Source organism: Notechis scutatus, chromosome 8 (assembly GCF_049901735.1).
Source record: "Notechis scutatus isolate UNSWTSFEM ecotype Mainland chromosome 8, rNotScu1.2, whole genome shotgun sequence".
Taxonomy (NCBI): Eukaryota; Metazoa; Chordata; class Lepidosauria; order Squamata; family Elapidae; genus Notechis; species Notechis scutatus.
Window position 1 is genome coordinate 26,999,443 of NC_142016.1, and position 22,396 is coordinate 27,021,838.

The window sequence follows — 22,396 nt, forward strand, 5'->3', positions numbered from 1 at the left end:
CAGCCCGGGGTGGACGGGGCGCGGGCCGGCATGGCCGAGGGGATCCCCGCCTGCGGGCTCCTCTACGACACCTCCTCGCTGCTGCAGTTCTGCAACGGTGAGTGGAAGCGGCTCCGCAGCTCGCGGCTTCTGCCGCTGCAGCCCCCCGTTCCGCAGCCAGCCGCCCGACCGCCCCCGCCCGGGTTCCCTGGGGAGGGGCCCCCATCACGGGGCGCGCGCATCGGGCTCCAGGGCGGCCGGGGGTCTCCGCAGCCTGGCCGAGGAGGGCAAAGCGCGGGCAGGTGGACTGGGTGGAGCCGGGGGGGATCCGGGGCAAAGGCTGCCCGGCGGCCGGATACGCGCGATCGCTCGTCCCGCCCAGGCAGGTGGGGAGCGTCCGCCTGCCCCCTAGCCGAGCTCCGCGCCCGAAGGAGCCGTCCGAGCCGCGCCCTGCCGCCCCTCCTTCCGAGCCCCTCCCAGGTTTTCGGAAAGGCCCAGCGGGGCGAGGCGGGGCGGGGGTCGACCCATCAGAGCGGCCGCATCGGCCGTGCAGAGAATGGCGAGTCGCGGGCCGGGAAGCGCAAGCTGACCTCCCCCGCGACCACCTGCTTTTCCTGCCTGCTCCGAGGGCCTTTGCGCTTCCCCCACCTGCCAAGCAGGCTTAGGATGGCGTCAGCCTCCAGGGATTAGTGAGGGGCACTTGGGGACAAATCCAGCCATCTCCTCACAGCCCTGGGAGGTAGGCCAGCCAGCAAAGGGGGCAGGGATAATCCTAACCCAGGAGAGCTGCCCTCCTGCCATCCCTTGGAGCCCCCTCCACCAAGCTCCCCCACCCCCACCCCCAGGAGCATCTCTGGCCAACAGCTGCCTCTTCCGCCTGTCCATCCCATGGCTGGTACTCTGCCTGGCTGCAAGACCAGCCTCTGATTGGATGCAGGGAAGGGATGCTGCAAGCAGGCAGAGGGAGGGGCCGGCAGTGCCAGGCGAGTGGCAGCAGCAACGGGCAGGCGGGACGGGCACTGGGCCCACCACTGCAGAAGAGGTGGAGGGCGAGAGGAGCCCCGGCTGAAGGCTGGCGGTCCTGCCACGGAGTTGTGTTGCCCTCCGGAGGTGGAGTTGGCAACACACCTGGGGGTGGGCAGGTAGGCACAAGCCACTCCCAGGCAGCTCTGACTGGCTCTCCTCCCTGCCGTGGAAGCGCTAGTGAGCAAAGGAGGCGGCAGGTGGGCCACGCGCCAGTCCAGGCTGCTTCTGACCTGAAAGCCACGTGTGCAGCAGGGAAACCCCCTTCCCACCCCCAGGGCCCTTCTTCCCACCAGGGAGCCCATGGTTCCCTTCCCGTTGCCAAGGAGGCCATGCTCAGCGTGTGTGTGTGTGTGAGAGAGAGAGAGAGAGTGACTGGGCCCTCCATCTGTGAATGAATGACCCCTGCTGGACTTGTACATGGCTGGACACAAAAACTGCGGGGGGGGGGGGAGGGTCATCCTTTAGGAGCGCCTGGCTTCAACCTCCCCCGAGGAGAAAGACTCTTGCCAGTCCTTGGGGGGACAGCTGGGCAGGAGGACCCATGGCCCCCCAGCCCCACCCTGAGCGGGGCCTGGAGCTCTGGAGGGGAGGCGGGGAAACGAAAGGGCCGCCGGGAGACGCTTAGGAGGGAGGGGAGCCTCTCTTGGGGCTCCTTGCTCCTTCCGGACTTTGCTTCCCCAGATGACAACCTGTCCGGCCTCAGTGGCATGGAGGTGGACGACCGCATCTCCTACCTGGAGCAGCGCCTGCAGCTGCAGGGGGACGAGATCCAGGTGCTGAAGGCAGCCCTGGCCGACGTCCTGCGGCGCCTGAGCACCTGCGAGGAGAACGGGCTCAACCTCTCCAAGCGCAGACCCGACAAAGGTATCCAGACGGGGGAAGGGCAGTGGGACGGCCGCAAGGGAGTGCACGGCAGGCGGGCTTGGGGGAGGCGGGGGTCACGTGGAGCCCAGCCCTCCCTGACCCCCAGCCCTGTCCTGTCTCTCCTGCAGTTTACCAGCTGCTGCGGGGGCTCTCCTCCAGGCCCCCCCTGAGCAATGGGCCCATCCCGCACAGGAGAGGCTACGCCACCTCCCCCTCGTCCCCCAAGAGGGAAGTCCTTACTGGAAAAAGGTGATGCGCTGGTCCACCAGGGGGCGCTGCCCCTTTTAGGAAGGGGGGGGAGGGAGTGTGGAGGGAACCAGGTTCCAGGGTTGCTGCTGCCTTCTAGACGCCTTGAATCCAAAAGGGATTTCTAGCACCAGGCAGGAACGGAAAATCTATGCCTGGCTCTCCTTAGGGCTGGACTGATCAAAGGCTTTCAGTATTTTTTTTTTTCAGTTTTGAAAAACGTTCTGAAGGGTGTAAATTTCCCCCAAGAACCGAAATGCACAGAAACACCATCCATGCAGAAAAAACGACTTCCTGCATTTCTTGCTGATGAAAATTAAGGCACCGCAGTGGAGTTGCAAGTTGCCAGGTGCAACACTGCTGCCTTCAATAAGCTCAAATGTTCCAATTCCTCCAGAGTCCCCACCACGGACAGTACACGTAGTCCTCAACTTACGACCACGATTGAGGCCAAAATTTCTGTTGCTAAGCGAGACAGTGGTTAAGTGAATTTTTGCCCCATTTTACCACCCTTCTTGCCACTGCAGTTTTTTTTAAGTTAGTCCCACGGTCGTTAAGTGAACCAGGCTTCCTCCGTTGAGTTTGCCTGTCAGAAGGTCACAAAAGGGGACCACGTGACCCCCAGGGATGCTGCGACCGTCATAAATACGAGTCAGTTGCCAAGCGTCTGAATTTTGTTCAGGTGACCACAGGGACGTTGCACTGGTCATACATGTGGAAAAGGGCCATGGGTCGTTTTTTTCACGGCCATTGTAAGGTCTAAGGTCACTAAATGAACTGTTGGGGATCACCTCTATTCTTTTTTTAAGAAAAGGGTTCAAGGAAGAGGAATGGAGTTTAGGTTTCCCGGGCAGGCGAGCAAAGCTGAGGGGAATCCTATTTCCCATTGGAAGAGGGTTCGTGCTTCAGTCTTGCACAAAGTCAGAGGAAGCCAGAAACTTTTGCACGAGTCATGCAGGCGTCTCGCCCGACCTGGCTGTATCTTAGAGACAGCCTGATGCGATTCCACCTCTGGCTCCAGCAGCAGCGACTCTGACTCTGGGGATGCGCAGAGCACAAACAAACATTCCTGCTCAGGAGGCCTCCCTAAAGTCTGGCGTTTTCACCCGCAGTGGGGGAGAAAACGTAGGCGTTACTTTTCTTGAAAACCTGGAATCGATGGAGAGATGCAGAACTGAGGGAAGGGTGCCAACTGCAGAGCAAACCACTCAAGTTGCTAGACCTCAAGGTCCCTCTGAATGAAACCGCTTGCATTTGGTCAGGGAAGGAGCCTCTTCCCCTTGCAGTTTTTCCAAATGGTGGGAAGGGGGGGGGCTCAGCCAGACGGTCGCCTCAAAAGGCCCCCAAAGTCTGGTCTCAAGAGAGTTGGAATTCAGAGGCAGAGGATTCTCCAGAAGGGCCCTTGTTTCAAATACTTTTCTTAATTGAAATGGCTTGTTATGGTTATGAAGGATGTCTGGTTCGGTTCCAGACTAGAGGAAGAAGATGCTGTGCTTCCTGGAAGGACAAAGCAATGTCCAACCTTGGCCCCTTTAAGATAGGTGGACTCCCCCAGCTAGCTTTGAATTCTGGGAGTTGAAGTCCACCCCATCTTAAAGGGCCCAAGGTTGAGAAACTCTGCACTAAGAGACACAAGAAAGGGAGTGATTTTAAAAAAATAACCTTTTATATTGGCCACCTCCAGTGGCTCTGGTTAGATCTTGGGATAAACCATTTATTCCAGGATGGGAGGGGGTAGCAAATCGTACTTTTACCTCTTCGTACTGTATGTGGTAGATTGGGGGGAGACAGGAAATCATCCCTCCAGGGTGGTTAGTGGCTCAGGGGGTGCCTCTTGATCATGACATGGCTCCTGACCCCCATTTCACCCCCCGCCGCTGTCCTCTGCTTCCTGTGCCGCTCTCCCACCTGCTTCGGCTGTGATGCTAACTTCTCCAGGGGGCCACAGAGAGGCCCCGTAGCCGGGGAGCCTCCCCTCGTCCCTGCTAGGGGCCAGGGCCTACGTGAGGCTGAGTCCCCAGAGGGGCAGCGGGTGAACCCCGAAGGCACTCTTTAAGTTGGGGGGCAGGGAGACCGATCAGCCCGCCCGAGCCCCTGCTTCCAGCCCCCCAAGAGAAAGGGGGGGATCTGCCGCCCTCTTCTTCTGCCATGGTCTCCCTGGCCTGGGGGAGGAAGTGGGGGGGGCGGCCCTGGGCCTCTTGAGCCCTTGCAACCCCAAAGAGCTCCGCAAAGCCTTCCCCTCCCAGCCCTCCCAAGGGCAGGAGGGTCAGGCAGCCCCCAGGCGAAGGGCCCCACCCTCTCCCCTGCCTGCCTGCCTGGCTGCTTCTGCCTTTGGCTGCTTCGGCGGTGGCGGCTGTGAAACTTCCAGGGCCTCTTCGGCACATCCGGCAGCCTTGGATTCGGAAGGAGCGTGGGGCTTCCGCCTCCCAGCCTCTCTGCCTGCATCTGCTTCCGCCTGGCTTCCTCCTCCTCCATCGCCCCTTCCCCAGCTGGCTCACTCACCCCGCTGCCGCCCCCCCGCCTTGTCTGGCTCTCTCGCTCAGGCTCTCTCTCCTACAGCGGGCACAGTAGCTGCCCCTCGCCGGAGCTCAAGCGCGAGAGCTTCAAGGACCAGAGGAGCCACACCACTTCCTCCAGCAGCTCCTGCAGCGGCAAACGCGAAGGGTACGTCTGAACTGACCACTCGGGCAGATGCCCCCACCCAGCCCCCACTGCGTGCCTGCCGCCCTCACCATCACCCAGCCTGCTGCCAAACCAAGGTGGAAGCAATGTTGCCATGCCGAGAAGAGCACTCTGAGCGATGAAGCCAGTCAGGATTGGTCCCTCTGGATTCTGCCAAGTCCCTTTGATCTGAGGGGTCCTTGGCGGTTTTCTTGCAGACGTTTCACAACCCAAACTAGGAAAATCATCAGTGCTAAGTTAAACCCCCCTCCCTTCCAGCACTGATGAGGTGACCTAGTTGGGTCATGAAATGTCTGCAAGAAACTACCAAGACCCCTCCTCAATTCAGCCCTGAACGACAAACATTCTCCTTTACTAGTCCATTTAGTCTGCCCGGGTGCTGAGCAGCTCAGACTTGGCAAGGCTTGCCCCAACCACTCTGCCCGGCAGCACATCTTTAGCCAGCTGAGGTCAAAGAGAGTTACCTGCAGCCATAACACCTGGCAACAATGCAGGCCCGGAAAGTGGGCAGAACGTTAGAGAAGCAGAAAGAGGGAAGCTGGTCTGAATGATTCCTCTCTCCCGTTGACTGTCTCCAGGCCACCGAGCGGCAGCCCACTTCAGCCACCCATGCTCTGCATCCTGCAGCCTATGTCAGGGACCCCCCTCATTTCTCCGGGGGAAACCCTCATTTCATGGAGCAGGGCCGCCTGGGGCCCGGATGGGCCTGGGACGGTCCTGCAGGTGACTTCTAAGCCCCTGGCCACGGAAGCCCCGCGCCCCCTTCTCCCCCCTCCCCCCATCTCGGGTCCGGCAAAGTCTTCCAGCAGAGCTCCCTCCGAGGCAGAGCGGGCGCCGGCCCCGGCGTGGGGACGGGGACGGCCCCCAAGGGCTCGGCCGGGCTTCGACGGGGCCCTTCGGGCAACGCGGGGCTCACCTTGGGGCTTGCAGCCGCGGCCTCAGCAGCTCCGGCTCCCCGAGGACCCAGCCGGGCGAGGGCGGCTCCCGGGCCCCGCCGGGACGCTCCTTTCCCGGCAGTGGCGCTCCTTTCCCGGGCGGAGCCGCCCCGCGCGCGCCTCGCCTTGAAGAAGCGCTGCCCGCCCGCCCGCCCGCCGGAGCCAGAGCGGAGCGCCAGCATGCGGAAGGCGGCCCGGCCCAAGAGCCCCAGGTAGGGCGGCTGCAGCCTCCGCGGGAAGGGAAGCGCCTCCGGCCACGCTTCGCCCTGCGCTGCCGCCCCGAAGAGCCCCGCAGAGAGAGCCGGAGGCGGCTTGGCGCTGCCCTTCCGGGTTGGCGGCAGGAGGATCCGCACTCGGCGCCTCGGTCGCGGCGAAGGACCCACCGGGCGGGGGTCGCGGCTTCCCGGGGCGGCCGTGCAGGCGCGGAGCAGGAGGGGCCGCGGTTGAGCGATGCAAGAGGAACGGAGGTGCCCCCTGTGCCGGGGGGAATGGAGTTTCGGCCGCGAAACTTCCTGCAAAAGGCGGGCGGGGGGGCAAGGGTGCCCCGCCTCGCCGGACTTTGGGGCTCGGTGGCCGGACCGCTTCGGCCTGCGGGATTTTTCTTCCGGGTGGCTTAACGGGGGCGGGAGGGGGAAGAGGGCTGGGACTTCTTGGGGGCTCCGGTGCTTCTTCCCTTGGGGTCCTGGGGGATGTTTGCGGCTTTTCATCGGGGGCACAGCCTCCCCACCCCCACCTAAACCGCCACGGCCGGTTGGGCGGCGGGTAAGCGTTGCTCCTTTTCCCGCGTGCCCGAGCGGCCTCTTCCGGGGGCCGGAGCTGCTTCTCTCCCCGGGCCTTGGCCACGCCGCCTGGGACTCCAGCTGGCCCCTCCTGCAAGAGGGCTCGGCCGGCTCTTCTGGTGGGCCGCTTGGGGCGGGGGGGGCGGCAGGGAAGAGGCGGGAGGGGTCCGGGGCTTGGGGATAAGAGGGGCAGGAAGAAGAAGGGAGCGAAGGGTGGGCGGGGAAGGGAGGAGCCCCGAGAGGACCCCCTCCGCCAGGCAAGTATCTGGGTAACTTTGGGGGTGGGGGTGGAAGGGGGTCTGTGTCTCCCTTTGGGGGAGGTTGTGGGTGGCTGGGGGTCATCCAGGGTCAGCTGACTCTGCAATAGATGTGGGGGCTTATTTCCCTCCCCGCGTTCTCCCCCTTTCCTATTCCTTCCCAATCAAGTTTCTCTCCCTCTCCATAGCAAACCAAAGGAAGCCACTTTCAATGCGGGTGAGTGGATGCAGCCCTGATCTCTCTCTCTCTCTCTCTGTGTGTGTGTGTGTGTTTTTCCGCTGATTTAAGTGGGGGCGCCTAGAGGAAGAAACCCCCGCAGGAGGGTGTGTCTGCATTCTCCCCGTGGTCGGAGGTTTTCCAAAGAGTGGGGTGCAGACCAATCCTAAAGAGATCCTAAAGATGCATTGCCCCTCCTCCCTTTGGGCGCCTGCTTGCCCTTCCCTGCAGGCCACCTGTGGGGGGCAGGGCATCCGGAGAGCTGGGAGTTTACCTGGCTTTGGCGGGGTGGGGTGTGTATGTGAGCAGCCGAGGGTCTAGCCAGCTGCCCTACCTGGCCTTGCCTCCCTCCCCTTCTGCCCCGCAGAGGATGGTTACGTGAAAATGTTCCTCCGGGGACGCCCCATCCCCATGTTTGTCCCTGATGCCCTGGTGGCCACCTACAGCCTGGACACCAAGCTGGAGCTGCCCCACAAGAAGCTGAAGCTGGACTGGGTGTATCCTGCTCACGGCTGGGTCCCCCGGGCGGAGGGTGGCTGGGCCCCAAAAGTCCCCCCCCCCGTGTTTCCCCTTGACCCGTGGCCCCCTGCCGCAGATACGGGTATCGGGGCCGTGACTGCCGGTCCAACCTTTTCCTGCTGCCCACGGGAGAGATTGTCTACTTCGTGGCTGCCGTGGCTGTCCTTTACAACGTGGAGGAGCAGAGGCAGCGCCACTACCTGGGCCACACCGACGATATCAAGTGGTAGGAAGGGAGGGGCAGGAAAAGAAGCCGTGCCAGTTTAGGGGAGGGCACCGGCCCTTGCCAGAATTGGGGGTCGCCTTGGGGAGAGGGTAGTTGGCGAAGGACACGGGAAGGGCTGGGGAGGCAGGACACCTGTGGTAGGAGGAGCAGTCCTAGCTGCCCTTTGGGGTGCCCTGCGCCCCTGTAACCTGGGCCTTTTGCTCCCTCCCTTAGTCTGACGGTGCATCCAGACATGGTGACTGTGGCAACCGGACAGGTGGCCGGGACGTCAAAGGACGGCAAGGTGAGGGACGGGGCCTACAGGAAGGGTGTCCGTTTGGGGAGGGGGCTGCGGTTAGAGAGAGAGGTTGGCCGGAGAAAACTGCCCCCAGTTAGAGCTGCATTAATGCCACCTGCAAACGCTGGCTGCTCAGTTGCACCAGCTGCTTGGGAGCATTTAAAAGCGGGCATTGCCCAGCAATTCTCTCCCCCCTCCCCCACCCCCGCCAGTGTTTCAGGGTGTTTCAGCCTGCAGGTTGCAGAGCCCTGAGCCCCCGAGGGTTTGCTCTCGATGTGGCAGTCAGTGGAGCTCTCTGGTGACGTGTTCCACTCGCCTTCCCTTTCCCCCTGTGGCTAACGTGGCATCCATGGGCAACGAGCTGCGCAAGCCGCGTTTGCCTTCTCGGAAGAAATGCTCTGGGCCTCAAGGTGCTCCCCGCGTCTCCCACAGGTGTTGCCGCCCCAAGTGCGCATCTGGGACTCCGTGAGCCTCAACACCCTCCACGTCCTGGGGCCCGGACCCTTTGACCGAGCAGTGACCTGCGTGGGATTCTCCAAATCTGTGCGTGAGGCTCCCTCCTGCCGCCCTCTCCTTCTGGGGACCCCCAAGTTGCAGCCAGATTAGAACATGGCCCACCCTTGGATGGGGGCAACCTCAGCCCCTTTCAGGTGGGAGGACTTCAGTGCCCAGAATTCCCCAGCCAGCCAAGCCGGGGTATGTTTGGCTGCCAGCAGGGCTGTCGGGGGACTCCTGGGAGTTGAAGTCTACAAGTCTCAAAGCTGCCACGTGTGGAGAGCCCTCCCCCCCCCAACTGAGCGCAAGGGAGCCTGCCCGGGCCGAGCCCCTGCCCACCTGCCCCTCTCTCCCCTCTGCCCAGAACGGGGGCGGCCTCCTGTGCGCCGTGGACGACTCCAACGACCACGTGCTCTCCGTCTGGGACTGGCAGAAGGAGCAGAAGTTGGCCGACGTGAAGGTAGCCGCCTTGCTCGCCTCGCTTCTTTGCACCCAAATCCGGCACGCGTGTTTCACGTCTGACGCTCTCCCCTCCCTCCCTCCCTCCCTCCCAAGTGCTCCAACGAATCCGTCCTGGCCGCCACCTTCCACCCCACGGAGCCCTCCCTCCTCATCACCTGCGGGAAATCCCACCTCCACTTCTGGACCCTGGAAGGCAGCAGCCTCAGCAAGCGGCAGGGCATCTTTGAGGTGAGAGGGAGGGGAGGGGGGAGGGGCAGCTTGGGGGGGCTCCCCTCCCTGCGTCCACCACGGCCCTGAAACCAGCAGCCTCCCAACTTCCGTAAGGGCAGGTCAGAGGTTCTGCGGGAGCAGAGACCTCTGGGAAATGCAGGCCCCCGTCAGTCGCCCGGCCCCCTTGGGGGCTCCTCTCTTCTGTTTCCCCTCCTCCGAAGGAGGAGAAGCCGCTGCGATTTAGGCTCCGCACGTTTTGTTTCAAATGGATGACCTGCAAGTCCCCAACTTACAACGGTTCGCCTAGTAAACTGTCCAAAGTTACAACTGCCCTGAAAAAAGGGCCTTATGGTTGTTTTCACACTTAACGACCATTGCAGAGCCGTTCCCGTGGTCACGTGACCCAAATCCAGGCGCTTGGCAACTGACTCCTACTTATGACAACGTCCCCTGGGGGGGTCACGCGATCCCCTTTTGTGACCTTCGGACAGGCAGAGCCAACGGGGAAGCCCGGCTCACTTAACAACCGTCTCACTAGCTTAACAACTGCAGTGATTCACTTAGCAACGGTGGCAAGCAAGGTCATAAAATGAGGCAAAATTAACTGAACAACCGTCTGGCTTAGCCACAGAAACTTTGGGCTCCATGGTCGTCACAAGTCGAGGCCTCCTGAGGCTTTTCTGCAGCCAAGCATCCACCCCCCAAGGCCTGGGGCAGATATCCGGGGGGGGGCTCTGAGGCCTTCATTTTCCCCGCAGAAACATGAGAAGCCCAAGTACGTTCTCTGCGTGGCCTTTACGGAGAACGGGGACACGGTGACCGGAGACTCGGGGGGCAACCTCTACATCTGGGGCAAAGGTCGGTTGGTCCTCCTTCCTCCCCAAAGGCTACCTGGATGCCCCTGGCCAGGCAAGGTCTGGGCTTGGCGTAAACCAGGGTTTGTTGATCAAATCCCTGTTGGCTTCTGCAGGCCCACCTGGGCTGCTGGCTTCATGGTCTCCCAGGGCCAAGATGATGGGAGCTGAGCCATGAGCCCTATTGGTTTGGGGCGGGGACTCCCAGACTTCTGGGCTTGACGGGGGGAATTCTGGGAGTTGGAATCCACGTGTCTTAGAGCTCCCATGGTTGGGGACCCCTGCTATGAGGCCAAGAGCCCCCTCCCCGCTTGTGGGGCAGGAGGCAGAGACCCACCCCTGGGGCTTGGGGAGGGGCTCTGCCTAAATGCCAGCTGCTGTGTTCCACTGATGCCCTTCACTGGCAGGGGGGAACCGGATCTGCCATGCGGTGCCAGGCGCCCATGAGGGGGCATCTTCGGCCTCTGTGTGCTGCGGAATGGGACCATCCTCACAGGGGGCGGCCGAGATCGGCGGGTGGTGCTTTGGGGACGGGATTACCAGAAGCTGCAGGAGAACGAGGTGAGAACCGGGGCCAAAGAGCCAGAGGGGGTCTCGGCTTGGGGTCTCCGGGAAGAGGGGAAAGCGCTCGCTCTCCCGCGGGGCATCTTTCCAAGCCAAGAGAGGTCGGGCGGGGGTGGGGGGCTGGGGGTGGTTAACACGCTCCGGGCTTCTCCAGGACTCGCTGAGGGGCTGTTTCCACCTGTCTGTCCCTCTGGGTGTTCCGAGGAATAGGACTGATGCTAGAAGTCCTGAGGGATCAGGGGGTTGGACTAGAAGACCTCTGCTATTCCCTGCAGGTCCCGGAGGGCTTCGGGCCGGTGCGCACCATTGCGGAAGGGAAGGGCGACTCGCTCTTTGTGGGCACCACACGCAACTCGGTGCTGCAGGGCTCCCTGCTGACCGGCTTCTCCCTGCTGGTGCAGGTACCGGCCTGTGCGGGGGGCTGGCCCCGGATGGCTGCCCCACCAGGGGAAGGCCAGGCCCTCAGGGTCCGGGCCGGCTGACCCCCCTCTCTCTCCCGCCAGGGACACACGGAAGAGCTTTGGGGCCTGGCCACCCACCCCTCCCTGGACCGGTTCCTGACCTGCGGGCAGGACAAGCAGGTGCACCTGTGGAGCGTGGCCTCCCACCAGCCGCTGTGGAGCAAGGGGGTTGAGGTGAGCCCGGGTCTCCTGCTGCAGGGGGCTGCTGGGGCAGGAAGACCCCCCAGGCTTCGAATGGCCTGAATGCTTTCCTCCTTCCAGGATGCGGCTCGCTCGGCTGGCTTCCACCCCAGCGGCTCCGTCCTGGTGGTGGGCACGGTCACGGGCAGGTAATGGACCCAGGGGGCCCTGGGGGCAGGAGGGTGGGAGGATCTCGGGGGCCCTTTCTGCACGGCTCTGCTGCCCCTCTGGGAGGGGGCTGTGGGCTGGCCTGAATGGCTGCCCAAAGGAGGAGTGGGGAGGGGTCCCAGGAACCCCGCGGCTGCTGGCCCCAAGCTGGAGCTCCTGGCGTGGGGCAGCCCTGCTCCTCTCTCCTCTCTGCTCCGTTCTCACCCCACCCCCCGCCCTTGTGCGCTTGCTCTGCCTCGACACGGGGGGATGCAGAGGAGGCAGACTGAGCAGCGGACTGAGCAGTCCTCAGGGGGTTCTGGCCTGCCGTGACATCTCCCCCCTTCTGCTTTCAACCAGGTGGCTAGTGCTGGACACGGAGACCCGGGATCTGGTGGCCATTCACACGGACGGAGGAGAGCCCGTCTCCGTGGTCAGCTTTTCCCCAGGTTGGAAAGCGGGGGGGTGCAAGAACTCCAGGTGGGGCTTTGCAGAAGGGCAGGCAGTCCGGGGCCCTCCACGTCCTTCGGGAAAAAGGACACAAAGAGACACGTTTCTTGGCGTCTGAGCCCTCGATGCTCCCGGGGGGGTTTGAGAGAGAGGTGGGCGGTTTAGAAATAGGAAGTAGAGAATGAATGAATGAAATACATTTTATCCGCCCCGTTGCCCCCTCTCTGGCTCCCCCCCCCGCCCCCCTTTTTTTCTGCTTTCCAGACGGGAAGTACCTGGCTTTGGGGTCCCACGATAACTTCGTTTACATCTACCTGGTTTCCGAGGGTGGCAGGAAATACGGCCGGGTTGGCAGATGCTCAGTGAGTGGAGGAGGGAGGCCTTTCCGAGTGGGGTCTTCAGGGGGGCCCCAGGGTGGGCTAGGGCTCGTTTGAACGGAGCGCCCGGGGCTCAGCTGGATGGCCCAGGACTGCCAGCTTCTCCTGCGGAGTCTCGGGGGGGCTCACGAAGCAGCTGCGAGTTCCAGGTTCTCCTGAAAGTCCAAGAAGAGAAAAGAAGGGCGCTGAGCGAGAATGTTCTAAGGACTGACTCTGGTGTCCTCCTTGCCCCAGGGCCACTCCAGCTTCATCACCCACCTGGACTGGGCCCTTGACAGCAGCTGCTTGGTCACCAATTCGGGGGATTATGAGATTCTGTACTGTGAGTATCCTGAGGGCTGAACATTCACTCCACCTGGTTCATCTGCCAAGTGTGGAAACCGCCCGTCGCCCTCACAGAGGGACCTGCCTCCACTGCCCTGTCCTTGCCTGGGGGTGGGGTGCCCCCCCCGCTTCAGTTTGAACCCGCTGGGAGAGGAGGGGGGCCTTTGGCTCTTCCCTGGCCCAACCTCAGAGGAAGGGAGGTGGAGGGACGCCCAGCCCAAGGACAGCCCAGCCGGGCTCTCCCTTCCGCCCTTGTTGGCTTCAGGGAAGGGGGGGGGGCTCCCGTGCCGGGTAGGGCACGGAGCCCCTCCCTTAGCGGCCTCTTCCTGCCCACCTGAGCCGACTGGCACCAGCCTCTGGAAGGGCCACTCTGGGCACCACCCGCTCGGGTCTCTCGGGCTCCCTTCCCCTGGGAGGTGCCGTGGTCCCTTTGGGCGGCGTCTCCCCCATGGGCAACTTCAGGACTTGTAGGCTTCCAACTCCCAGAATCCCTCGGCCAACACAGAGGCCCGCCTTAGGGCCCACGCAGCGCTCTGAACCCGCCTTCCTCCCCTTCCCAGGGGACCCCTCCACCTGCCGGCAAATCACCAGCGCCGAGGCTGTGCGCAACCAGGAGTGGGCTACCGCCACCTGCGTGCTGGGCTTCGGGGTGTTTGGTGAGTGCTGTGGGGCAGGCGTGTGGGCGCCAGGAGGGTGTCTGCGCCTGGGCCAGCAGGGAGCTGCACAGGCCTAACCCCACGGGGATCCTCTCGCCTCCAGCATCTTTTGAGGGGGGGGAGGGGCGGTTCTTTGAGGGACTTTGAACCTCAGAAATTCGGCCTCTCGCTGACCGTTTCTCCTGCCCCCGAAGGGATCTGGCCAGAGGGGGCGGATGGCACCGACATCAACGCGGTGTGCCGCTCCCACGAGGGGAAGCTCTTGGCGTCAGCTGATGACTTTGGCAAAGTGCACTTGTTCTCCTACCCCTGTTGCCAGCCACGGGTAAGCAGCTACGGCGGGACCCTCCCGGACCTCTGCCGGGGCCTCCTCCTCCTCCTCCTCGCTCTTGGGACAGTCCCCTGGCTGCCTGGTGCCCCAGGTGTGGGCAGAGGGTCCCCCAGAGGCTGAAACGGTGCCTCTCCGCAAAGAATAAGGCCATGAAAGGGCTGGGGGGCAGGGTCCACTGGCCCGGCAGAACCACCCTGACTCTCCGGGTTTCCCTCTCGGGGGGAGGAGGGCCCAGTTGGGAGTGGAGGTTCAGGTGCCGCAGGTGCTGGCCTAGAAACCAGGAGTTCTAGTTCTGTCTTAGCCGTGAAAGACAGCTGGGTGGCCTTGAGCTGGTCACCAGGTGAGAGTGAATTATAGTCCCACCTTAGACGTGACAGCCATCAGGGTGGCTTTGGGCCAAACGCCAGGAGGCCGGGAGTTCAGGTCCCACTTTAGGCCCTAAAGCAGGCTGGGTCTCTTTGGGCCAGTCCCTCTCTCTCAGCCCAACCCACCTCACAGGGTGGTTGTTGGGAAAAGAGGATACCTGCAAAAATAACAAAGGCAGGATAAAAATCTGATCAATCTATCGCTGTCATCCGATGCGTCGGACAGAAGCGCCTGAGGTTTGCTGGGATTTGAAACCCTTCTCAGCCAGCGGGCGGGCGGGGGGGTGTGTGTAAGGCCCCCCCAAGCCCCTCCGGAGTGAAGGGCAGAGTTTGTGCACTTTGGGGACCAGGCTGGGCTGTCAGGACATCAGCCCTGGGGGAGGGGGTGGCACAAGGCTCTAGGCCCTTCCCCTCTGACCCCCCCCTTCTCTTTCCCCAGGCCCCCAGCCACACTTACAGCGGCCACAGCAGCCACGTCACCAACATCGCCTTCCTCCACGATGACAGCCTGCTGCTTTCCACCGGTGGGGTGGACACCAGTGTCCTCCAGTGGCGCCTCATGTAGGGAGGGAGGGAGGGGGGAGGCGGCCAGCGGTGGTGGGGCTGGGGGTGCATAGGTGGGGGAGGGGAGGGGTGGGGGGTTGCATCCTGTTAAACGCTTTGGGGGGGGTTTAATACTCAGGGGGAGGGGAGGGGGGGCTGGTGGCTGAGACGGAAAGAGGCCCTTGAAGAGATTGTGGGCAGCTATATTTACAGAAATAATCCCTATATGAATAGCGATAATATATATCTAGATCGATCTCTATATATATATCTATATTTAAAGGCAGAAGGTTGCACAGGCTGAGAATGTGAGGGAGTTGAGGAAGGGCGGGGGGGAGAGGGGCACGAACCGCTCTCTTGGCCTCGGGTTCAAGAGCCCCCCGGCAGGGAGAGCTGGAGCCCTCCGGGTTCTTTCCGACTCCTCGGGTGCTTTGGGGCATGTTTGCACTATGAATGTAAGCCAACTGGGCTCCTTGTTGGAATTCGGTTCGTTTCCCCTGCAATCTGCGGGAAAGGGGTGGCCGCCATCCTGAGGGTCTCAGCGGGGAGGCCGGTTCCTGCCCCCACCCCCAGGCTGCCCTTGCACACCTTCCCTGAGAGGGGAGATGGGGGGGGGGCAGGACCCTGGGCTTGCTCCCCTTTGGGCCTGGCGCAGTTGACTCCCTCCTCTGCCTCCCAGCCGCCCGGTCAGAATCCGGCCCTCAGAGGGTGGGCAGAAGCCCCTCTGCCCCCCCCCCGCCTGGCTTCCTCCCAGGGGAAAACGAGAGGGGAAGATCCCAGGCCAGGTAGAAGCCCTGAGGTGTTTTCTGGCACAGGACTCTCCAACCGTTGTGGACTTCAACCCCCAGAATTCCTGCAGAGCTAGCTGAGGAATTCTGGGAGTTGAAGTCCACAAAGGTTGGGGAGCCCTGTCCTGGGACTAGCTTTGCCCCCAGCCAAGTTCATCTGCCCTGGGGAGGGGGAGGGGGCAGCAATCCGGGCAGGAGCAGAGAGAGCAAGGCCCAGCCTCGACTCCTCTTGCGGCCTCAGACGACTTAATTCACTCTTTTTGCGATGGCAGCATTGTGAATACGCACGCACGCACGCCCACACACACACACACACACAGGCGAGTGCCCTGGGTGCTCTTGGCGGGGTCTGATCTTGGTCAGGCAAGGAGCCCCTCCGGGCACTCCACTCCCCTTTCCTTCCTCCAGGCTGCCTGCCCAGTCCCCTCCCCCCTTGGCCAGGCCACCCCGGCTTGCCCAATCCAAGGGAACATATGCGTGGTCCTCAACTTACAACATTTCGTTTAGTGACTATTCAAAGTTACAACGGCACTGGAAAAAAGGGACTTATGGCGAGTTTTCACACGTACGACCATTGCCACGTCCCCCGTGGTCACGGGATCCAAATTCAGGCGCTTGGCAGCTGGCTCATCATTCTGATGGTCACGGGATCCCCTGGGAGGCGAAGTGGGGCAGCAGCCAGGAGTTGATCTGCTCCTGATCCCGAAGGGGGACCGGAGACCCTTCCCTCCCCTTGGGCAGGGGAGGAGGCTGGGTGGGGGGTCACCTTGCCTGTCCAGAGAAGTCGAGAGCATTCAGGGCTGTGGGGAAAGCTGAGCTGGCGGGTCAGCAGAGTCACAGTTTCAGCCCAGGGTCTTCGAGGGTCTTTGGCATTGGGCCATGTGGCTGGGGGGCTTGCAGGGGCCACACCTGTTGTGGGGCGGGGGAGGGGGACTTGGAGTGACCACAGCATGACTGTCTTCTGTATTTTCCAAAGAAAAGTACTGGGTGGGGGACTAGGAATTGTTTAATAAGAACACAATCCAATAAAGAGAGGTAGAAGAACACACATTGCCTCAGGGGCATAAATGTCATTGCCAGGGGCAACTTTTGAACCTTAAGGAAGCTTCACCGGCGGCGCCGACAGGCACACAAAGGCTCACCTGGGCTCCTCCTGGCCAAAGGTTGCAATCCGACATCTGGGCAGGCTGCTCTGTGAATGCGGCTCCCCACCCACTGCCAGGCCTGGAGAGCAGCGGGAACAGATGGGCAGCCTGTGCCAATGACGTGCCCTGCTCCGTGTTACTGCCTGGGTGAGGTCAGTGCTTCTGCTTTGCTGGAGCCCAAGAGGGTGGGGTTGGGGTTGGGGTGGACTAGAAGACCTCCAAGGTCCCTTCCATTATTCTATTGTTTGAAATGGGTAAGAAGGCATTTCAGAGGCTCCCGGTGGAAAGAAAGCAAAGGGGAAGGTTTTAGAGATGCATGAATGTGCCAGTGCCTGAGAGGTGGAGCGTTCCACAGTTAGTGTGCTGGGGGGGGGGGGTTCTGGGAGTTGAAGTCTGCACATCTCGCAGCTGAAAAACGTGGCCCTGAGTCCACCCTTCCTCCCATAGACCAGCGTGTCGCACTGGAGCTGCCTGCCTGGCAGGGGCACATGCCCTCCCTCCCTTTGGCAATTGGTGCCACCGCCAGGACTCTCCTGCTCACTCAGGGGTGTCCTTTCTGCGGGTTTCTTATTAAAAGCAGAAACTCTCTCGGAGGAGGGACAAAGGTCACTGCCTAAATCATCTGCAGGGAACTGGATCTCACCCAAACACTGGATCCAGTTCCTTCCAACCAACTGCGAGCTGGAAACCCCTCCAGCTCTTTGGCGGGGGGGGGGATGTCCAGCGGTAACCTAGAATTACCCAGGCCCATAACTGGCACCACGGAAGTGGCCTTCTGAGTTTGCTGGGCGCTAAGCAGCTTGTTGGGGGTGGGGGGGGGGGAGAAAGTTTTGAAAACTTTGTCCTGGCAAACGGGTTGCTGCCCCTCCCAGGTGGCCGCTGGCGTTGTGTTTTCTCAAGCAACTGTGACGGAGGACCAGCTGACCGATTTAATCGCCATTCAAAATAAGTAAAGTAGAGCAAATTCGTCTTTGGCTCCCCTCCTGGTAATGCAATTGCGCAGAGGGAGGACCGGCTGTTAAAGGGCAGCGTGTCTGGAAGGAAGTCAAAAACTGGAGAAGAAACTGCTTTTAAACAGAATTCCAGGCTCAGCTTTGGTTGCAAGGCTCTTGAGCAGGAGTCTCCAACCTTGGCAACTTCAACTCCCAGAATTCCCTTGCCAGCAAAGCAAAGCTGGCTGGGGAACTCTGGGATTTGAAGTCCACACGTCTTAAAAGTTGCTGAGATGGAAAAACACCGCAATAAGACAAAACCAGATTTGTCCTTTCGGCATTCCTCCCTGCTGACCTTTCAACTTTCCTAGAATCACCTCACAAGGAAAAAAGCCCACACCTTGTTTCCTCTTTACCTGGACCCAAAAGGTGGCGTGGCTTCCTCTCCAGCTCATCCTGGGCTTCTTCAGAGCAAAGCAGGCAGGTGGAGTTACTCCTTAAGGCAGAGGTGGGGCTGCAGGCTTATCTTGGCTTTGCTTGGAAGCTCATTGACACCCCCCTGAGCCAGGGGCCCCTGGGGGTTTATGGGGGCCCTTGGCAGAGTTGCATACAACTTTACTGGGGCCGAAGCTCAGCAGAAGACCTGCACTGCGGCTCTGGTGTTTCCACCAACTCCTGGGTGAAGATTTCAAGTGACAGAAGAAAAAAAATACCTCCCCTCTGACCGAGATCTTGCAGAACTGTTTCCGGCCAGAAATGTGCCAACCTGCCCTTAACCCAGGTCTGTCTTTCCCTGGCTTCCAGCCTCCTGAACTACAGGTCCCACCATCCCTGGGCAGCCTTGCCCAGCAGCATGCCAGTTCCACCGGATGTCAGGGTTGAAACCCCAGAGCTGGAGCGGGTTGACGATGGGAGACCAGATTCCACCACCAGTAACTGGCTCAATTCTCTCCCCTGGGTCTATGGAGATTCTCAACCCTCCAGGTCTGGGCTGCCCCACACAAAGGTGCAACTGGACTTTCTTGACTCTTTTTTCCTGGAAAACGTTTCGCTTCTCCTCCCAGAAGCTTCTTCAGTTCTGAAGACCCACTTAATGGCAGAGAAGAAGCTTCTTGGATGAAAGGCAAAACGTTTTCAAAGAAAAAAAACAAGAAAAGTCCAGTTGCCTTTTGGAAAAAGCACCTTTGGGTATCCCGTCCTTGAAAATCAGATTTTTGGGGAGGTGGGGGGAAGGATCTGCATTTCCTGCAAGGGGGGCATTTGTGAGGCAAGCAGGCTGGCACTTCCCGCCCCGAAGGAGCTTCACTATGGGATCATGGACCGGAGGGGCTTGTGATTGATCGGCCCCTGCACCCCCAGCCCCAAATCAGAAAGCTCTCAAAGGGTCCCGGCCTGAAGTCTCCAGGGCTGCTTTGGTGCTCAAGGACGGAAGAGGCCATGATGTGCTTTAGGAGGCCAGAGCGGCTCAGCCAAGACCCCCACACACACACCTTTGACTAGCCTGGGGGCCCTCCAACAAGGGTGGGCAAAGGGCCGCAGGGACGGAGGCCCCCACCTGTGGGACTTCATCCCCAAAGAGGCCGGCTCTCCCACTCGTCCACCCCAAAGCCTTCGCCTTCATTCCGGGAAGGGAGGCCCTGGCTGCTTGGACCCCCCAATTTAGGCTTCCTATCTGCTGGGAGCCTTCTGGGCAGAGGGCCCCACTGTCTCCTCCCCTCCCCCCAGCCCCCCGCTTCCTTTGCTGTGGTTGAAGGTGCCAAACCCGCTCCCCGGTTCCTCAGGGACCCTTGCAGGCCACCCTGCTCTCTGCCTGCCTGCTTTCCTCTGACTTATTCATGAGCAGCTGCTGAGCAAGGCAGCCTCTGGGCTGAGCTGGCTCCGCTCCTGAAGGAAGGAAAACAAAGGTCGGCCCCAAATCCTGGTTTAGCGTCGTCGTCGGCTGCCAGGACGATCCTTGGCTGGAGCAGAGCCATGCCGGGAAGGGTTTGGGGTGGGACGCGTGCCTTTGGCCCCAGCCGATGGGAGGGTCTTGTAGCCGCTCTCTGAGTATGCTCAGAGCTCCTCACTCCTCCAAGGAAGAGCCTCAACCGTCTCGAGAAGAATCCCTCCAGGGGGTCGGCTGAGCTCCGGCTGTTCCGCTGCACGGAGTCCTTGAACAATCCGCCGGCCTCCAGCAGAGGAAGACCTCCTGCGACTGCACCCCAAGCAGACTCGGGCCTCAGGTGTACTCCCACCCGAGGGGCTCATTGCAAGTGTTCCTAACCTGGTTGAAGGGCTTTATTGGCCAACTCCAGAAGGAAACTGGGACTGGTCTCCCTCCTGGGAGTCTCCCCTCATTCAGCTCCTTTTGCAAGTGGCAGCACCTGGGAGGACCTGCCAGGAAAGCCTCAGGATTCCCCCGGACCCAGCCGAGGTCAAAGGCCGCTGCCTGCAGCCCAAAGCTCAGCAGACCATCTCGGGTGGACCTTGCCTGTTGTAGGGCTCCAGCTCTGTGGCTGCTTCCGGTTTGGTGGATTGTGCAAGTGAAAAACTTCGGATCTGCCTGCAAGCTGTGGCTAAAGGAACCCCAAGTCCTTGGTGGCAAGACAGCCCCTCAGGTGCAGGGTAAGGAAACCTGGGCTGAAACTCTCCTCACCTTGACAGGCCTCGAGGGGCTCTTAAACTGGGGGTGGCAGGAGGTCTTCCTTTATATGGAGATGGGAAGCCAAACTCTGGAATGCAAATGAAGTCTGGGATTTAAATGCAGCTCTGTGTGTGTGTGTGTGTGTAAAAGGCAGGAGAAAGGTGTGCTTGTCTGGTTGATCTCTCCTGGGATTTTCATTCCGCCGCCCTTCCAGGGCTTAGCAGGCTGAATCATTCAGCATCTTTAAATAGGTGCAGGTAAGTCTTCCAGGCCGCTCTGCTATTAAAATATTACAGATTACCTGCCGCTTCGCCACCTGGCCCCTTTGCCTTTCCGGACCTTGCTTCTCTGCCTCCTGTGAGTTGAGGGGGGCTTTTTCAGGACTGCAACACGGGGGCGTGAGTCTCTTGGGGTTCGGGAGCTAAGGGGGAGGGTCTCCATCAAAGGGAGAGAGGTGGGAACCAGGGCAGGACGCTGGAAAGGAAGGGAGGAGGCAGACGAGGCAGGAACTGGCTCCTCAAGGAAAGAGGCCTTCCCGCCCTCTGCGGGTGGGGTGGTGGGGCTAAGCCGTCCAAGGGTCTGCAGGCAGCAGGACGCCCCTTCCTGCAAGCGCGGCTGACCCTCCAGGCCTTGGCAGTCGTGCATCTCTTGGCAGCCTCAGCACTCTGGTTTGGTGGCTCCTACAGGTGTGGGGGGAGAAGCCCCACAGGCTCACCGGACAGCAGGTCTCTCGGTGGGCTTGCTCATTAGCCAGGAACCCCCCAAGCACAAGCAAGGGAGCCCTTGAATGGCTTCCCAGAGAAGCAGCTGCTTTCCAGCACGAGATGGGGCCACAGCCCCCCAGGGCCCCTCAGCTCCAGGGCCAGAAAGCCAACTGGGAGGCAGGAGGCTCCCTTTGTTCTTTGGGAGGGGGCTCCCAGGTGGGGGGCTCTTCTTGCCCGAATCCCTTGGGCCAAAAAGGCAAATCATGGGGCGGGGGCGCTCTTCCTGATGCTCGGAGGGCAGTTTTGGCGCCCTCCGCCCCGTCCGCAGTGGGTCGCTGGCGGGACTGAGCTGGGAGGGAGATGAGCTTTGCCGGGTTCCCAAGACCGTCGGGACGCGGAGGAGCTGCGAGGAGGGTCCCCCGAACTCGCCCGGATCCCCTCCAGCTTCCTCCGCCTCCGCTGCCAGCCCAAGCGGGCCTTTCGCCTCTGGCTGAACGGCCCCTCCCCAACCGGGAGCCCCTCCGCCTCTCCGGGGGAACCGGCCGCGGGAGGAGAGCCGGCAGCGAGCGGGTTAAGCGGCTCCCCGCCCCGAGAGGCTGGCTCCGGAGAAGGCGCCGCGCCGAGAAAGTCTCCGGGCAGCCGCCGCCGCTCACTTCGGGCTGAGCCAGGCGGCGAGCGGACGTCCTGATGGAAGCCGGGCAAGATGCCCCGCCGGCGGTGTGAGCGGCTGCCCCGAGTCCCCTTCGAGCGCCGCCGCCCGGGAGAAGCGCCCCGACCTCGGCGGCGGCGGCGGCGGCGACCTTCCCGGGAAAGTCTCAACCGTGAGCATCCGCTGCCCGGGACCCGGCCGGGGCGGAGGGGGGAAATGGGCTCCGTTGCTTGGCGGAGGGGGCCGAGGGGGCGCTTCCCTGGAGTAAAGGGAAGCCCTTCCAGGGGTCTGAGCCGAGCACAGCCGTGCCAAGAGAGGCTAAAGAGGGTCTCTGAGCATGCACCAAGTGCTTTGCCTTCACCACGTGAAAGTTGGCGGGTTTTGGAGACCAAGGCATGGGGGGCGCTTCTCCACCCACTCGTGATCTTACTGACACAACAGTGCCGGGATGTAGGCGCGGCTGTTGCCCCAGAAGCCCAGCGGTGGGAGGGAGGGAGGGGGCCGTGGAGGGGGCATTCCCTCCTTCTTGAAAGGCATCGCAGGGCTGCCTGCCTGAATAAATACGGGGGAGTTTCTGGAGCCCAGCCCACCAGGCAACGTTTTGCCCTCTGCCAGGTAACAACTCCAGCCTGGCAGTTTGCTTGCTTGGCACAGAGGAAAGACACTCTGCATATTCCCAGAGGCCGGCTGCAAAGGATTCCAGATGCACCAGGCAGTTGGAGTGGGGGCAGATTGGCAAGGATGGGGGGCACACAAGAGCCCCCTAGGCAGAGGGAAGACCGTCCTAGTCGATACAGCTCAAGGGTCCCCAACTCTGGCCACTTCAGGACTTCACCTCCCAGAATTCCCCACCAGCAGAGCTGATCTGAAGTGGCCACGGCTGGAGACGCCCGCTAGCTGATCCTTGCCAGGCAAGTCTTTTGAGTGGGCAGCCCAGGCTCTGCGCTGGGGTCTCTGGGGAGCCCCACAAGAGAAGGGCAGGAGGGAGATGCGAGGGAGTTCAGTCCCCTCTGGCTTCTGACCACCAAGGCGGAAGCTGAATCCAGCCCCCTTCTGGTTCCCGGGGCCTCTCCAGCACCCAGACTGACCGGCCCAAGGGGCTCCAGCTTGGGCACCTGACTGGCACCCC

At 61.6% G+C, this 22,396-nt stretch overlaps 2 protein-coding genes and 1 long non-coding RNA gene across 3 annotated transcripts in view; 2 read left to right on the forward strand and 1 right to left on the reverse strand.

Annotated features, from left to right (window-relative positions):
- Nucleotides 1-14,676, forward strand: EML2 (EMAP like 2). The gene is given in 23 exon segments (XM_087970283.1): nucleotides 1-97; nucleotides 1,687-1,869; nucleotides 1,998-2,118; nucleotides 4,675-4,779; nucleotides 6,957-6,985; nucleotides 7,353-7,482; nucleotides 7,581-7,730; nucleotides 7,944-8,013; nucleotides 8,440-8,550; nucleotides 8,867-8,962; nucleotides 9,058-9,192; nucleotides 9,933-10,032; nucleotides 10,436-10,471; nucleotides 10,474-10,589; nucleotides 10,868-10,993; nucleotides 11,096-11,227; nucleotides 11,315-11,382; nucleotides 11,741-11,829; nucleotides 12,095-12,192; nucleotides 12,442-12,529; nucleotides 13,092-13,187; nucleotides 13,382-13,512; nucleotides 14,323-14,676. Coding segments are annotated over 23 exon segments (2,403 nt in total). The 5' UTR covers nucleotides 1-30; the 3' UTR covers nucleotides 14,449-14,676.
- LOC113426478 (uncharacterized) overlaps nucleotides 12,187-22,396 on the reverse strand; it is a 23,799-nt gene continuing 13,589 nt past the window's right edge. Inside the window, exon 3 of the long non-coding RNA XR_015750398.1 lies at nucleotides 12,187-12,362. This is a non-coding gene — a long non-coding RNA (uncharacterized LOC113426478). The remainder of the gene's footprint in view (nucleotides 12,363-22,396) is intronic.
- The window catches only part of GPR4 (G protein-coupled receptor 4), an 11,035-nt gene continuing 9,893 nt past the window's right edge, over nucleotides 21,255-22,396 (forward strand). The window contains 1 exon segment of the mRNA XM_026688845.2: nucleotides 21,255-21,439. The gene's annotated coding sequence lies outside the window, so the exon portion shown is untranslated.